This window comes from Solanum lycopersicum, chromosome 1 (assembly GCF_036512215.1).
Source record: "Solanum lycopersicum chromosome 1, SLM_r2.1".
Lineage (NCBI taxonomy): Eukaryota > Viridiplantae > Streptophyta > Magnoliopsida > Solanales > Solanaceae > Solanum > Solanum lycopersicum.
The window spans coordinates 93,656,338-93,672,478 of NC_090800.1; the positions used below are offsets into that span (position 1 = coordinate 93,656,338).

The following is a 16,141-nucleotide window of genomic DNA, read 5'->3' on the forward strand; positions in this document are numbered from 1 at the left end:
ATCAAAATAATTATTAATCGATTTCAGCAATACTTCCACCAATCAAATAAAGATAAAGACCATTTTTATGGGCAATGGGAAATTGAGGGCCACCATGTTTGGTAAAGAGACTGCAGAAGATCATGATTCTGCTTTGTCTCTTCCACTTGGCCTTTATGTTTTGTTTATAAACATACAAGCACAAGCCATAAGAATATCGTAAAGCATATCAAGACTAAGGGAAAAGTTAACAAAGATAGCACTACCGGACAAATACAAAAGTGCAGTTAGATATATCTGGGGAAAAGAAGACCACAGAACGGCACTTGCTACTTGCTATAATGTTAAACCCATTTTTCATCATCAACATTAAAAACCTAATTAAACAAGACTTAAAGTTTCGGTCTAGGAGGATATAACCAGAAAGAGTTAACAAGCAAAGCCATTATGGTAATAAACAAAATTGGAAATTTAAGACGAGCGTAAGCTAAACTCTTCTTAGGTTGCAATGGCATGCCTTTGGATGATCTGAAAACCACTTTTCCTAGCGAAGCCAGAGACAATGCAAGTCATTCCTTTCTTCACAAGAAAATAAAATTGCATCTGCACATTGATAGTTTATATCAACAATGGAAGTTGTCAACATGGAAACAACATGCCACCTTGCAAACAACTTGGAATCAAATATACAGCTAAAGCTGAAATACACAGCAATTTGATCTGAACTACTGCTTCCTCCTATGCTAGAACTGGAAACCTAATTAATTGCATAATTAAAGAAGGGTCAAATGAAAAATATAACAGCAATATGGCTGTTAATTGGGAAGCATCATTTAGATAACAAGATCACTTTTCCTTAAACACAACGCAAATAATACTTCAAAACCATAGGAACATTTTCCAGTAAATAATAAACTTCATATAAAGCAATCCAGATCTCACTCCAATTAGATGAACACTCAGTTGTCTAATTGTTCAGCATTACTAGATGCAGACCTGAATTAGCTGGTGCGAAGAAAAACAAAATGGTAGTACAACCCTGCAGCATTACTAATCGGAATTGGGCTTGATCAATTGAAAGCAAATTATTTGCATACTTTGCATGCCCACAAAGAACGTCTGCCCATTGCACAGTCATTTGATACAGGTATATCTATAAGACAAGTTGTTTTACAATCAACTCCACTAGGTACTAGTCTTAACCACAGTAGGACAAATTTTTAGGTAACTGATAGAATTCTAAATATCAATTTCACCATTCTCCAACATAGAATAAGACATTTGAGCGAATATTTGAACAGTAGAATTTATCCACCATCAATACAGAGGTTCTTCATCAGATTGGAAAAGGATGTTTCTAGACAGGAACATAAAAAATGCTTTCAACTTTTGGCATCCATTCTTTCTATATATAATTGTCACCAGAGGTTATGGACATGAGAGTAGAAATTTTTTAATAGATCACGTCATGCACTATTATGGGAAGAAACAGGTAAAAGGGTTTTTCCATCTTCTCCCCCTTCTAAATTTTCTTTATTGCATAGAACTTTTTCCAGCATCATTATCTTGATGCACCTAAGGTTTCTTTACCAAAGATTATAATCAATCAGTGTGTGAAGGCGAAGTATAAAGTCAAAATACATATACGATGCAAGTACAAGACTACAAATGGAATTTAACAAGAACTATTGCAGATCCCAGTTGAGAAACTATGCAAACAGATGGAAATAACCCAAAAGCTATTGAAACTAGAAAGCGGTACCACTGTCATGGAAGAAAATAACTATCATACCAACAAAATAGCGAATTTTACCCATAAAAAAGAAAAACCACTTCATAAAATGCTCACAAGAAGTAACAGCATGCATTATATGGCTGAGAAAGAAACTAGGTAAAAAAAAAGTACTCACGTTCTGTGATGCCGATCAGCTAATGGCCACTAAGAAGTGATATGTAAGTCACTAAATGGTTGTATGGAGCGCTGTCTGGCCTTAGTTTCATCATCATCCATATTGTGCTGGTTGAGAGTAGCTAATCAGCTTTCTGACAAGTGGAATTAAGCTTATCAAAGCAATCTGAAGCTGTTCTGAGCTGTTCAAACGGATACTGACTTGTCCAGATCCTTTATTGTTAATGTTGACACGGCCAATCAAGTTTGTGTATCGTCCAATAGGTATCTGTGTTTGTGAATTGCATCCGATAGCAAGATCTCCATGCCAGTCCATAACCGAGAGGCCCAAGGTTGAGAGGAAACGACCAAGAGGATGGTCTTTGTCTCGCAATGTCGCTTCCAAACTACCACCATAAGCAGCATCACCACGGCCAAACATGGCTCCCCCAGACACAACCAAAGATCCCCGTCTATTAAAAGTTAACCTGTCCTCAATTTTCACCCCACCTGTCATGACGTCACCTAAGAGAGTTACTGAAAGACCAGCTGTCGCCTTATTCTTCCTATAATTGCAGAATCTGGTCTCACTGCGAAGAGTATAAGCTAGGTCTTTACCAACTGACTGCATATCAAAACCTAAAGAAGTTGCTTTTCCATGCCCATGCTTCACTGAACTTGCAATTTCCATTTGAAGATTGGTGTCCTTTTTGTCCTTTGAAACCTGACTGGACAGAGATATAGGGATCTTGTCTTTGACAACAAACAATCTTTCTACGTTGATGCCCTCATAACCAACATCATGGTCCCAGCCGTTGGGTTCTAGAACAGGCCTCACAAGCCACTGATTTGAAGAATCCAGATATCGATATCTATGAGTTGGATTATCAGAATCAAATGAAGCAGGTAACGCCAAGTCTGGCATGGGTACTGGCACTGATGATGCACCACCAGTCTCTTCATCTACATTTTCGCTGGGATCAGTTGGTGGTAAACTTTCAGCCGCAGCTTGCATTTTCTTCATCATCTTCCGCCTCTTCCTCTCTTCCTTCAACTGCTTTTTCATAAAAAGCTTTTCCCTGTATTCTAACTCATCATTGTAGGCCTTCTTCTGCTCTTTGGACAACTTTGCCAGCTGTGCTTTGGTCAAGCGCTTGAAAGGTGGCAGTTGATCATATTCTGATTCATCTTCTGACTCTGAAGACTCATCCAGATCATCATCTAAAGCGTCATCATCATCATCAAATTGCTCTGCTGGTAGTTTAACCTGTGGCCTTGACTGTAGAAGGGATGACAATAGGAAAGGTAAAGGAGGGGATCTTGTTCTAGTGGCATAAGGCTGTCCTGGTGCGCTACTATCTTGTAATTTAAGCAATGTGTTTGCTTCAGCCAAAATTTTTGATGCAAATGACAGAAGTAACAAGTGAGGCCTCCAAACCTGTCCATTAGGCAGCACCCTCTGTCCAGCCCTGTTAGTCCTGCATGCTGAGTGATTCTCAACTAGCGAAACAGGATTCATAAGGCGCATATCTCCAGCAGCCTGACGTATAGCTTGCTGGACAACATGAGAGCGCTGAGTTACAAACATGTCATAGCTTGTTACAGTACCATTGGGGCCTTCAGGTGGAGCAGACGCAGCATGTGTCAGAACAACTATGGCATTAAACCATATTGATGGTCCAAAAATTTCAGTAATTGTCCTCAACAATGGCATATCACCATTATCTCTGCTCTGCATATCCAACCTGTCAAGATACAGAACAATATCTGGGGGTGTCTTCTTAATAAACCGTTTGACAGAATGAAGGATCTTCTCATTCTGGCGCTGGTCTGACCAGGAAGGAAGAAGCCCAGGAGTGTCAATCACCCGAACCTTGATTCCCTGCACAGTGCCAACAACATCCTGAACCTTTTTTGTCCCTACCTGGAAAGCATCAGTGTCAAACTTAACTTCATCAAATATCGAATTTATGGTTGCACTTTTACCAACACCAGTTTTTCCAAGAACCATTATTGTGCAAGAGAAGTCCAGGGGTTCTTGTCCAGCTGCCTCGAGTTGCTCAGCCATAGCACTTGCACGATCAAAACTAAAAGCACCAACACGACCTCCACTTCTCCCCCGTAGCTGTTCAGCCAATCCCAATCTATACAAGACTTGGGCAACAACCACATTATGTGGAGTCTGTCCATTCCGATGAGCTAGACGCAAAAACTTGACTCTTATCATCTGGAGCTTCTCACGTGTCTCATCATATTCATCAGCCTCTCCATTTGTAGATTCTTCAACAAGCTGGTTTTGTACTGGAGATGCTGTTCCATTTACACGAGGCTGCTGAACCACTCGGGGAGCAGGTTCCAATAGTGGGGCAGCACGACCAAGGCCGGCAGGTGCCGGTATCCGAGTTGCAGATGCATTGGAAGATGATGGATGCTCCGTTGCAGATCTGGCTTCAGATTCCCTAACCCTAGGAACACTTTGCTTCAGGTCCTTTACAACAACTGACACCGGTTCCTTCTCTATGACTTTATCAACCGATTCCTTCTCTACAACTTTATCAACTCCAACAACTGCATCTTGAGAAACCTTCGAGACCTTTTCATTATTGTCAGAGGGCAATGCTTCTGATGATTTAGACATTTCATCATCTGCAGTCACTTTACCCCTAACTGAAATTCCGGAATGGTTCAAAGAAGCTGAAGAGTCAGAAACCGAAACATCTTTCTGCTCATTGGTCCTGTCATTCAAATTTCCTGGTTCCATAGTAGGGGACTCATTTAATTTCAGTCCTTGATGATCAGAAGCATCACCCATTAGTTCTGGACCAGTTGATTCTTTTTCTGTCACTTCTGCCTTTAAGGGGAAGTGACCTCCTTGTAGAATAGAAACAGAGTCGTTGTCTTGATCATCTATCTGCTGTTCATCCTTATTAGTACAGTTAATTGGTTCTGGACTACACACGGCCTTTTCTCCATCTAACTGCTGCCCTTCAACTTTATTACTACCGTTGACTGGTTCTGGACTAATGGCTTTTACTCCATCTATCTGCTGCTCTTCATCCTTATTACTTCCATTAACGGGTTCTGGACTATGCACTGCTTTTACTCCATCTATCTGCTGCTCCTCATCCTTGTTACTACCGTTAACTAGTTCTGGACTAGGCACTGTTCTTTCTACATCTCTCTGCTCTTCATTCATATTATAACCGTTAATCCTTTCTGGACTAGGCCCTGCTTCTTCTTTGAGTTCATCACTTGGGTTCAAGCTTTCACTGTGGTGACCATTTGTGGAAGCATCATTAGGAGAAATATCTTTCTGCTCTTCATCCTTAACATCAGAATCCAGAGATTTAAGCACTCCTTCCCATTCGGTATCTCCTTCATCTTTCAGCACAGAGCCAGAACTATCTGAGACATTGTTGTGGACGTCAGCAGTGTCCTGATGTCCAGCAGGCTGAACAGCAGATGTTTCAATGACATCAACATTATCTTCATCATGCAGCAATGCATCTTTGTATGAATGAACCTGGTTCTGCAGAACATTATTACCCGCTTTCGCTTCATCGGCATCCTGTTGATCAGAAATTGTTTTCTTTGCATCATCACTTTGAGTTTCTCCCAAGTTCACATGATTGAAAACTCCATTCTCAAATTCAGTTGGTTCGCCAGAATTATCTTTCCTTTCATCCCAATTCACTGAAGTTTCAGTTTCTATAGCAGCACCCAGATCTGCAACCTCAGACATGTCATCTTTGCCCTTCCCTACTTTGATATTCTTCTCAACCACTTCTGTTTCATCCGGTGCAGCGATTTCATGACAACTTTCCTTCTCAACTGAAGGCTCCTCTTTCAAGATAACATCTGTCTTCTGATTAGACTCATCATTGGCATGCTGTATCTCATGTAAAACTTCAACTGCTTCCTCAAAGTTCTCAACATTGTCCCTTGACTCAGAGTTGCTACTGTCCTCAATAGAACTATTAATATCCCCAGAGTTATCATCATTTCTTCCCTCACTAGCAACTACATCCTCAACAGCAAAACCAGGAGATTCTGGCTCTATTGCCTCCTCAAATACTTCATCCCCTTCCGATTCCTTTGATACATGTGACACCACAACTACCTTATCCTCCGGGCGCACTTCAACAGTTTCATCTACTACACCATTCCAGTCGTCCATTCGGGCCTTGCCAAATCTTTCCTCCCCATTTTCCATCATAAATAAACTTCAACAGAACCTAGATCAACATCAAACAGAATTATAATCACAAAAAGTTAACAGTAAAATAAAACCAAATCACAAAACTATCCGCAGTAAACAAAAATCAAGAAATAAAAGCTACCACCCGAAAGACCAAATTAGCTATTCCGACGCATAAAGCAATACAGACTGATAAAACTCCATCAACTACTGTAAAATTTTAAAATAGAGCTTAGAATACCCAAAAGAACCTTTTTTCAAGGATTACAAATCAGCAGCAAACAACAATCAAGGCGAAAAATCCAAGCATCCAAAGGACAACATTATCTATTAGTACCCATAAACCAACCAAAAGAATTAAAACTCAATAAACCATATCAAACGAGATCTTACAATAGCTTAGACTACAAATCAGTATTCTCTTCAATTCTAATCAAACGAACTAAAACCCAATTAACCATAGTAAAATGAGATCTCACAATAACTTAAACTATACGTCTAGAATTAAATGTCCGCACCATGAGTGAAGCCAAAAATAAACCCTAGCACCCAAAAAATCACATTATCTCGTCGGACCCGTATAGCAAATCCAAAAAGACTAAAAACCCAGAAATTGAATCAACCACAGTTAAACAGCTCAGATAACTCATTTCTAAGAACTAAAAACCCCAGTAAGAATTTACTATAAAGGATACTAACAAAAACAGTATAAAACAACCAAAAGAAAAGCGAAAAGTACCAGTTTATGTCGACTACGATCCGTCCACGTCGATTACGATGACGATGATGATGAAGATGGTGAAAGAAAAAAAAGGTGTTTGTTAAGATTGGTGAAAAGAGAGGATCTTCGTTGTGGTTACCTCAATATCTGGAGAGGCGAAAAAAAGGAAAAAGAAGAGCAGTAGGTGAAGTTTTGAGAGGATAAGGGGTTTATCGACGGATTCAGAGGGTTAAGGGATTTCAGATCCAACGGTCATAAACATGCCCTCCTCCCAAAAATCACACTCTATTTCTTTATTTATCACGTGTTCTTCTCTATCACTATTTCATTTCTTTCTTCCTTTTCATTTAATATCAAATTTAAATTAATAATAAATAAAAAATCTGTATGGCAAAAAAATATTAATTAGATTCTTTTTATTATTTTATGATAAATGATTTTTATATATTCAAACTACATTTAGAGGCGTGGGTGGGGACTCTTAATAATAAACATAGAGACGGACAATAAATGATAGTAGTTCGTTATTTTACTATATTTTAGTTAAGATTGAGTTTGGTCAAATATCTAATAATTTGATAACATTCAAGTATTTGAATTTAGTTATAGTTAAGATTCAAGTTTTAAAATTTTGTTTTGAGCTAGTTTAATTTGTTGTAAAATTTATTTCAATATATATTTTTTATGGTCATTAACCACTTCATCAATTAGATTAGCATAATATATAGAACAATTTATTATAGATAATTACTTTAAATGATAGTACAACTTTTATACTATATTAATAATTTAATATACATAACCTACATCTTGTATATGTGGAGGCTTCATATAAACTAGATTAAACAATTGTTAAACACTAAATAGTGATACAATGATCTTTTGCAAATTTACTGATCATGCAACAGATGACAACCATTCGATAGATTACAAGAAAATACCATAATTCTTATTTTAAAAAAAAAAAAAGTTTTTGTTTATGTGCCACTTAATTCAGTTGAACTCCCTTTTTCTATTTTAAGTTTTTAACACACTCATTAAAGTAACCTAACTTTAAATATAGTTTAAGCATTATCTGTTCTTGATAAACTTGGCATACTTACATAGAAGCCTTTACCTTAAAGCCCGTTTAAACGAGAAATATGACCAATCCATAAAAATGGGCTTGGAAGCCCAAATGGAAACTGTTCTCTGGTTTACTCATATGTATGCATTAGTCATATACATTACAAAACTGTATCCATTTGTAAGTTATTGATTTTAAATTTCGAATCATTTCTAAGTTGAAATACATGTAAGGGTGACACTGGGGCGGGTGAGGCGAATTGGTTTTTTAAGCCGTAAAAATTTTAATCCGGTCTGTATAATATTTTTTTTTATTTTTCATTCCGTCTCACATAATTTTTATCATATTTTCTTTTTCTAGTTAAGTTTGACTATTAAAAATAAAATTCATACAAATAAATTTATTTTTCATTAAGTTTTTATTAATTTAATATGATAGCAATTTTTTAAAATTTATTTTTTAGACGTCAATTGATAAACATGTAAGAAATAGGAGTAATACTTTTGACGAACCATTTTCATCAACTATTTTGAATATTCTAGTAACTTTAAAGAAATTTTATTAATAAATATTGGTCCCACTTATAAAATGTAAAAAAAATAAAATTAAACTTGAACCTACATAAAATTATATAAACCTGGATCCCCGCCTCATATTAGTTTTTTGAGAAATCCACTTTAACCCACACCATCTCACCTGTCCCGTACGACCTTAAACCTATTCCGTCCCGTATAGCCTTAAAACCATCCTGTATGCATCTCCCCATTGTCACCCCTAAGTACATGTTTTTCCCATGATTAAGTTATTAACCATGTCTTGTTAAATTCATGAATCTTGTTTTTACCTGACATATCTCAATATATTATTAAGAAGTTTTTTTTTTTTTTTATCATTTTTAAAATAATTATAAGTTTTATGTATTAATAATATGATACTATAAAAATCATAATTATACAACTGCAAACAACTTTATTTAACAACTCTGATTTGTGACCTATACTAAATGATACACACCATGTTATGATAAGTTAAAGTCACACTAATAATATAAGAAATTCAATATACTATAATTTTTTATGACTTAAATCTTTTCTTTTTAAAAAAGTGACAGATCATTTTCACCTGCTACACGTTTTAATACTTTTCATTTCAAATGTTACAATAATCACATTCAATGTTTTGATTAATATATCATTATGTGTTCATATTGGTTGTTGAAACTTCTTGTATAATTCTAAGTTGTCGCATATGCTTATTCGTCCTCGTTTGCCATTTGGAACATCATGACCAATCGAGGGTACTTTAGGTAATCAACCGAGATTCGATTAAATTTTCTTTATCTAATTATTTAAGAGAATATTTTTTTATATATATTTTTATATCATAATATTTCATAAGCTATATTTCACGTTTTAAAGAAACTTATGTCCTGCTATACTTAATTCTGTTTATTAAAAGTGAACGCATTTGAAGGACAGTTCCAATGAAGCAGGCCAATTTATATCTAACTAAATCAATTATCCAATTTAATATTTGTCCGAACAATACACGAGTATTTAAAATTAAAAATAGTTATTAGGAAGTTTCTTTATTTTTCGTAAGGCGTTATAATGCATATAAATATTAAACACAGAAAACTTAATTTTCTCCAACTACAAACGTGAGAAAACTTCTCAGAGAAAGAGAACTACTAAATTGCTTCTACTTCTTCTTTCTTTTGTGAAAAAATGGGTTCTTTTTTTTCTAAACAAGTGGAGAGAAGAAAATCAATTCATACTCAGAAAAAACTTTTGTATGATCTTAAGGAAAAAACTAGCAGTAACTTTCCTGGTTCTGATTATCGCTCAGATGATCGAAAAAATTGGATGTCAACACTGGCTCTGGAGAAACTTCAAGTGAACCAGATAATTTGGCCCGGTACCCATGATTCAGCAACAAACAAAATTGGAATCCCATTTATTTCTCGACCTTTTGCCCGAACACAATCTATGTCCATTTACAATCAGCTGGTAATGTTGAATTGTGTGATCTATCTTTTTAAAGTTTATTTACGTACAATTTTTATTTATTTGATTATATTTTTAACAGGTAACGGGCACTCGTGTCCTTGACATCAGAGTTCAAGAAGATAGTCGTGTCTGTCATGGCATCCTAGTTTCTTACCATGTCGACGTTGTGATCAACGATGTGAAGAAATTCTTATCTGAGACCCAATCAGAGATCATAATTCTGGAGATCCGAACAGAGTTTGGGCACGATGATCCACCGGAATTCGACACGTATTTAGAGAATCAATTGGGGGAATTTCTTATTCACCAAGACAACTCTGTTTTCAACAAGACAGTAGCAGAGTTATTGCCAAAAAGAGTAATATGTGTTTGGAAACCAAGAAAATCAGCTCAGCCAAAACATGGAAGTCCGTTGTGGAGCGCTGGGTATTTAAAGGACAATTGGATTGACACTGATTTGCCTGAAACAAAATTCGAGAGCAATATGAAGCATTTGAGTGAGCAACAACCGGTGACATCCCGGAAATATTTTTACAGAGTGGAGAATACGGTGACGCCTCAGGCGGATAATCCGGTGTTGTGTGTGAAACCGGTGACGAATCGGATTCGTCCATATGCGAGGTTGTTCATAAATGAGAGTATTTCTAGAGGTTATAGTGATCGGCTACAAATATATTCTACAGATTTTATTGATGAAGATTTTGTGGATGCTTGTATTGGACTTACAAATGCAAGGATTGAAGGCAAGCTTTGACGTGAATATGCATGCAGTACAAGGTGAATTTATGTGTTCTCTTTTGTGAATTATGTTGTTTGGTTCTGTTTTAATTATACTTGTTACTAGGTAAAATAATGTTTGCTTATGATTATATATGTCGTTAAATTGCGTGAAAATGAACTTATTGTAAGTTGTACTGAAATTCCACATTATTTGGAAGGATAAGAGTAACCAAAATTTTGATGAGAGAATTTATGATTTATCTTTAGTAGCTTTTGTTTGTTTGTACTAGTAGTTGATATACATGGTACATATAACACTATGTATCAGTATATATTTTCAACGTTTTTTTGAATAATCTCACTTAAATAAATCAATATCTGATTGTGTTAATATGTGTAAGATTCTAGAAAATGTAAAGTTGGATAAAAATGCTAGGTAAGCTAGCTATATAGCTTCACACCTTATTGAATTGGATCCCCAATGTTTTCAAGTAGTAAATTTATGTTGCACTACTTGAGGCATGGGAACCCAACCTATATATGCGTGAGTTCTATGTTGATATGATCGATCAGAGTACGAAGTTTAAAGGGTATAAAATCTTAGTAAAACTTTTAAAATGGTATATGAATATTTATTTTAACCAAAAGAACAAAATCACTAAAAGAGCAGCGATTTCGCTCGCCGAAAAAGCAAAATCGCTGCAATAGCAGCAATTTGCAAAATTTGATTGTTTTTATTTTTTTAAAAGAAATTGATTTATTTATTTATTTATTATTTGAAATTTAAAATAAAAGAGAAACTAAGAGCAAATCGCTGCAAGTGCAGCGATTTGTCTTCAATTTCTTTTTATATATTTTTTAAATCAAAATTTTTTAAAAAAAATTGATTACTATTTATTTTAAAAAATCATTAAAAAAAATTATCTTGGAATAAGTAGTAAAAAAATTAAAATTTTATTTTAAAAATTTTAAAATAAAATTTTATTTTTTAAAAAAATGATTTAAAAAAAAATTTGGAGTTGCAGCGATTTGCTATTAATTTCTTTTTTTCTTTTAAATTTCAAATAAATAATTAAATAAAATTAAAGAAATCGCTTCTTAGGCAGCGATTTATTAAAAAACCATTAAAAAAAATATTTTGGAAATCGCTGTCAAGGCAACAATTTCTTTTTTTAAAAAAAATTTAATCAAATTTTGCAAATCGCTGCTATTGCAGCGATTTTACTTTTTTCGCCGAGCGAAATTGCTACTCTTTCAGCGATTTTTCACTTTTGATTAAAATAAAAATTCATATACCATTTTGAAATTTTTGTTAACATTTTATACCCAAAGGGTCCAGACTTATCAACCAGTTAACAATCGATCATTTTATCATTAATCCATTAAGATAGAATATAGTTAACAAAAAAATAGAGCTTCAGAGGGTGAATTGAATCTACTACGCTAGCTTAAGTTGCAGTTCATATGAATCTAGATACTTGATTGCATCAATGTCTATAAGATAACGGAAATTTTCAAATTGGATAAAAATGGTAGCTAGTTAACCATCTTATTGAATTGGACCTCTAATGCTGTCAAGTAGTATATTTATGTAGCACTACTTAGATGCATGGGAACTCAACTATTCCTGAGTTTATGTTAATAGTATCATTCAACTAATAAGGATGAAGTGGTAATAGAAAAAGGCAATAATTAAAATAAAATTACTTTAAGCAAGAGTATCTGAATTAAAGAAATATTTGGCACATGTTTTTAGTAATGTTAACGAAGAGAAAATGTTGTCTAAAATGATTTCTTAATGGTACTTTTATCGAATTCGATTCTTTAACTATACACTTTACCTATTTTAGTTCTTTAAATAATAATTAAAAAAAAAACTCATGAGTTGTATTTCCCTATTAACGAAGAATGCATCTACAGTGATGTTTGGCTAATTTCCTTGAGCCCAAGACGTATACACCCCATATACATATTAAATAGTACTGTGATTTATCATGTATGTGGATAATTTGATTGATTATTTGATTGCACGGGACTCATAGGCATTTCTTCACAATCTATCCCTCCTTACTAATTAGGGACGTGAAATGAGCGAGTAATCTGTTTAAAAGTTTATGAATTGATTAGGTTTAATGTCAACACATTCACGTCTTAATTCATATTTTATGAATTTTTAATTGAACTTAATATAATTTTTTAATTTCAACTTGTTGATAGAATTTTTATTTGTATTAGTGTAATGTAAAAATTTATCTATCTATTTATAACTTATTTTGATTATTTTCTTAAGTTGAAATTCAAATTGTGATTATAAAAATTATAAATATTAAATGTTAAATTCTCCAATTGCCTTCTCACACATACCTGACCAGCCGATTGGGAAAATGATGAAATTAAATTCAGTCCAAAAATCATAAAATAAAATATTAATCTAACGACTGTGACTTTCTAAATTTGTATCAATAATTCCAACGAAGCGGACCCCTAACTAATTAAGACAACTGGACCAATTCACTTTGAAGTCATTTCAAGATAACATAAATATTAAAAATACTGAAAAGGAACTTTATTTATTTGTCATAATAATTGATGTATTAAAAAAAAAAAAGAAAAAAAGGCGTTATATTAAATCAAACCTTAATGCTTTCCAACTACAAATATTAAAGAGAAAGGAAAAAGAAATTGTATTGCTTTTTTTTTTTTTTTGAGGTATTGTGAAAATGGGTTCTTTTTTGTCTAAACAGATGGAAAGAAGAAGAGCAATCAGTACTCAGAAGAAACTTCTTTGTGATCTCAAGGAGAAAGATAACACCGATTTCCCTGGTTGTGATCATTGCCCAGAAGATAGGAAAAATTGGATGTCAACACTTGCTCTCAATAAACTTCACGTGAATAAAATCGTTTGGCCTGGTACACATGATTCAGCAACTAACAAAATTGGGATTCCATTTATTTCTCGACCTTTTGCCCGAACACAATCCCTCTCCATTTACGATCAGCTGGTAATATTGAATTGTGTGATCATATCTTATTAAGTTATGTGATTATCGACTATTTTTTTATTTATTTAATTATGTTTTTGATAGGTAATGGGCACCCGTGTTCTTGACATCAGAGTTCAAAAAGATGGTCGTGTCTGTCATGGTATTCTAGTTTCTTACAACGTTGATGTTGTGATCAACGATGTGAAGAAATTCTTATCTGAGACCCAATCGGAGATCATAATTCTTGAGATCCGAACAGAGTTTGGGCACGATGATCCACCAGAATTCGACAAGTATTTAGAGAATCAATTGGGGGAATTTCTTATTCACCAAGACGACTCTGTTTTCAACAAGACAGTAGCAGAGTTATTGCCGAAAAGAGTAATATGTGTTTGGAAACCAAGAAAATCAGCTCAGCCAAAACATGGAAGTTCGTTGTGGAGCGCTGGGTATTTAAAGGACAATTGGATGGACACTGATTTGCCTGAAACAAAATTTGAGAGCAATATGAAGCATTTGAGTGAGCAACAACCGGTGACATCCCGGAAACATTTTTACAGAGTGGAGAATACGGTAACGCCTCAGGCAGACAATCCGGTGTTGTGTGTGAAACCGGTGACGAATCGGATTCGTCCACATGCTAGGTTGTTTATAAAGGAGTGTATTTGTCGAGGTTATGGTGATCGGTTACAAATATATTCTACAGATTTTATTGATGAAGATTTTGTGGATGCTTGTATTGGACTTACAAATGCAAGGATTGAAGGCAAGATCTGATGTCAAGGTCTTATTTCTTTCCTATTCCAGTTTACACGTTTGCTTCAAGAATATGAGAATTATCGTCTTGATTCCCTGTTTTCTTCAACAAAGAAAGTGATTTTTGAGGTAAGAATTATTAGTTGAGTGACCGTGTGAGAAGTCAGCTCGAGAATTAATTAGCTGTTGTATAATTATTGGGTGTAACTTGTCAGATTTATGTGCGTGTATGTATTGTATTGTTACCACTTGTTACTTTGTAAAAATTGCTTGGCTTGGAATTTGAGATTCTTATATGTAGTGAAATTGTGGGTAAACGAAATAATAGGTTAGTTGTACTGTAAGTCACATTGTTTGGAAGGATATGTATTTTACAATTTACGTATATTTGTAATTTTTCATTACTATTAGATTACTTAAAGAAAGGAATTACAAGTAAAGGTTCTTTAATAATGATATTATTAAGGACAACTTTCACATATAGCAAACACAAATTTATATTTGTATGTTATAACAAAGTTTGCATAATTTTGTTTCATAGCAAACATATATATATATGTATGATTCGCTATAGATATATACAATTAAAGGGAATTATATAAAACGAGAAAGAGAGAAATTATATACAATTTGAATTTATATAAAATGAGAAAGAGAAAGGCAAAAGAGACTTGGGCAAGAAAATATTTATATTGTATAATTACAAGTGTATGGACGATTATATACAATTTGAATTTGTATAAAATGAGAAAGAGAGAAAGACAACAAAGACTTGGACAGGGAATATACAATTAAATCGAATTGTATAAAACGAGAAAGAGATAAGTTATATACAATTTGAATTTGTATAAAATGAGAAAGAGATTTGGGCAGGGGAGTACTTTTATTATATAATTATAAGTGTATAGAACGAAAATATATGTATTTGCATGTGCATTATATAATTTTCTCTCGCTTTATACAATTAGAAACACAATTTATACAATTCTATTGTCTAAAGTGAGAAAGCCGAGCGACAGGAAGCGAGCGAGAGAAAGAGAATGGCGAGCGAGAATATGAAAGAGAGAGGAACTGACAAACAGTTTGCTATAGAACACAAATAAATTAAACGATAACTATTATATTTATTTTATATTATTTATTTATTATTCTATACCATCAACCCTATTAATAAACTGAAAAATAATATAGATATATGATATAACAAAGTCAAAATACACAATGCAGTTTCATGTGCCTATAATAGTACTGGCGTCGGTAAGAAGTGTGGTGCCGACTAATTTTACAACTTTGATCAGTGGTTATAATGAATATAAGTTAAATATAAAACATAAGAAAAAACAATATTCAAAAGTTTGTCTCAAAATGGAGTATTATATTTACATTTCTTGTCACTTTCCAATCAATCAATATATATATATATAAATGAGGACCACTGAGGAGGTGATGTGGCACCTCTATATGGCCTCTATTTGCATTTAGCTTTTTTCATCTTTTTTTTTTTTTAAAAAATAATTATTATATATCATAAAAAGTTATTTAAATTTATTACAAATAAATATTTTATTAATGGTGGGTCATTTATAACAAAAACTCTTCCTATTTTTTATTTATTTATCTCACTTATAATTAAAAGAGAAACATAATTTATTTATTTTTAACTTTTCTAATTTAAATTAATTATTTTATTATAAAAATATATTACTTCATTTATACAAATATACAAATAAATACTTTATTAATGTATGAACATTTATAATATAAAAAAAACTCTCTATATTTCTTTTCTATTTGTTTATCTCACTTCTAATCATGAAATC

At 33.6% G+C, this 16,141-nt stretch overlaps 3 protein-coding genes across 4 annotated transcripts; 2 read left to right on the forward strand and 1 right to left on the reverse strand.

Annotated features, from left to right (window-relative positions):
* Positions 1–251: 251 nt before the first annotated feature.
* Positions 252–7,108, reverse strand: LOC101258108 (translocase of chloroplast 120, chloroplastic). Of its 2 annotated transcripts, none has more exons than XM_010317062.4 (3): positions 6,805–7,108; positions 1,890–6,102; positions 252–582 (listed from the first exon to the last, which is right to left on the reverse strand). In XM_010317062.4, the coding sequence occupies exon 2, from the start codon at positions 6,081–6,083 to the stop codon at positions 1,983–1,985; it is 4,101 nt and encodes a 1,366-aa protein (XP_010315364.1). In that variant the 5' UTR covers positions 6,084–6,102; positions 6,805–7,108; the 3' UTR covers positions 252–582; positions 1,890–1,982. The 2 variants fall into 2 exon arrangements, with proteins under 2 accessions (XP_010315364.1, XP_004231012.1); XM_004230964.5 differs by having other exon boundaries at positions 252–736.
* A 1,957-nt stretch (positions 7,109–9,065) lies between these two features.
* Positions 9,066–10,830, forward strand: LOC101258705 (uncharacterized). The gene is made up of 2 exons (XM_019211932.3): positions 9,066–9,861; positions 9,941–10,830. The coding sequence occupies exons 1-2, from the start codon at positions 9,580–9,582 to the stop codon at positions 10,613–10,615; spliced, it is 957 nt and encodes a 318-aa protein (XP_019067477.1). The 5' UTR covers positions 9,066–9,579; the 3' UTR covers positions 10,616–10,830.
* A 2,245-nt stretch (positions 10,831–13,075) lies between these two features.
* On the forward strand, positions 13,076–14,706 carry LOC101258415 (uncharacterized). Its single transcript, XM_004230965.4, has 2 exons — positions 13,076–13,583; positions 13,668–14,706. Exons 1-2 carry the CDS (start codon positions 13,302–13,304, stop codon positions 14,340–14,342), a joined length of 957 nt encoding a protein of 318 aa, XP_004231013.1. The 5' UTR covers positions 13,076–13,301; the 3' UTR covers positions 14,343–14,706.
* Positions 14,707–16,141: the final 1,435 nt, after the last annotated feature.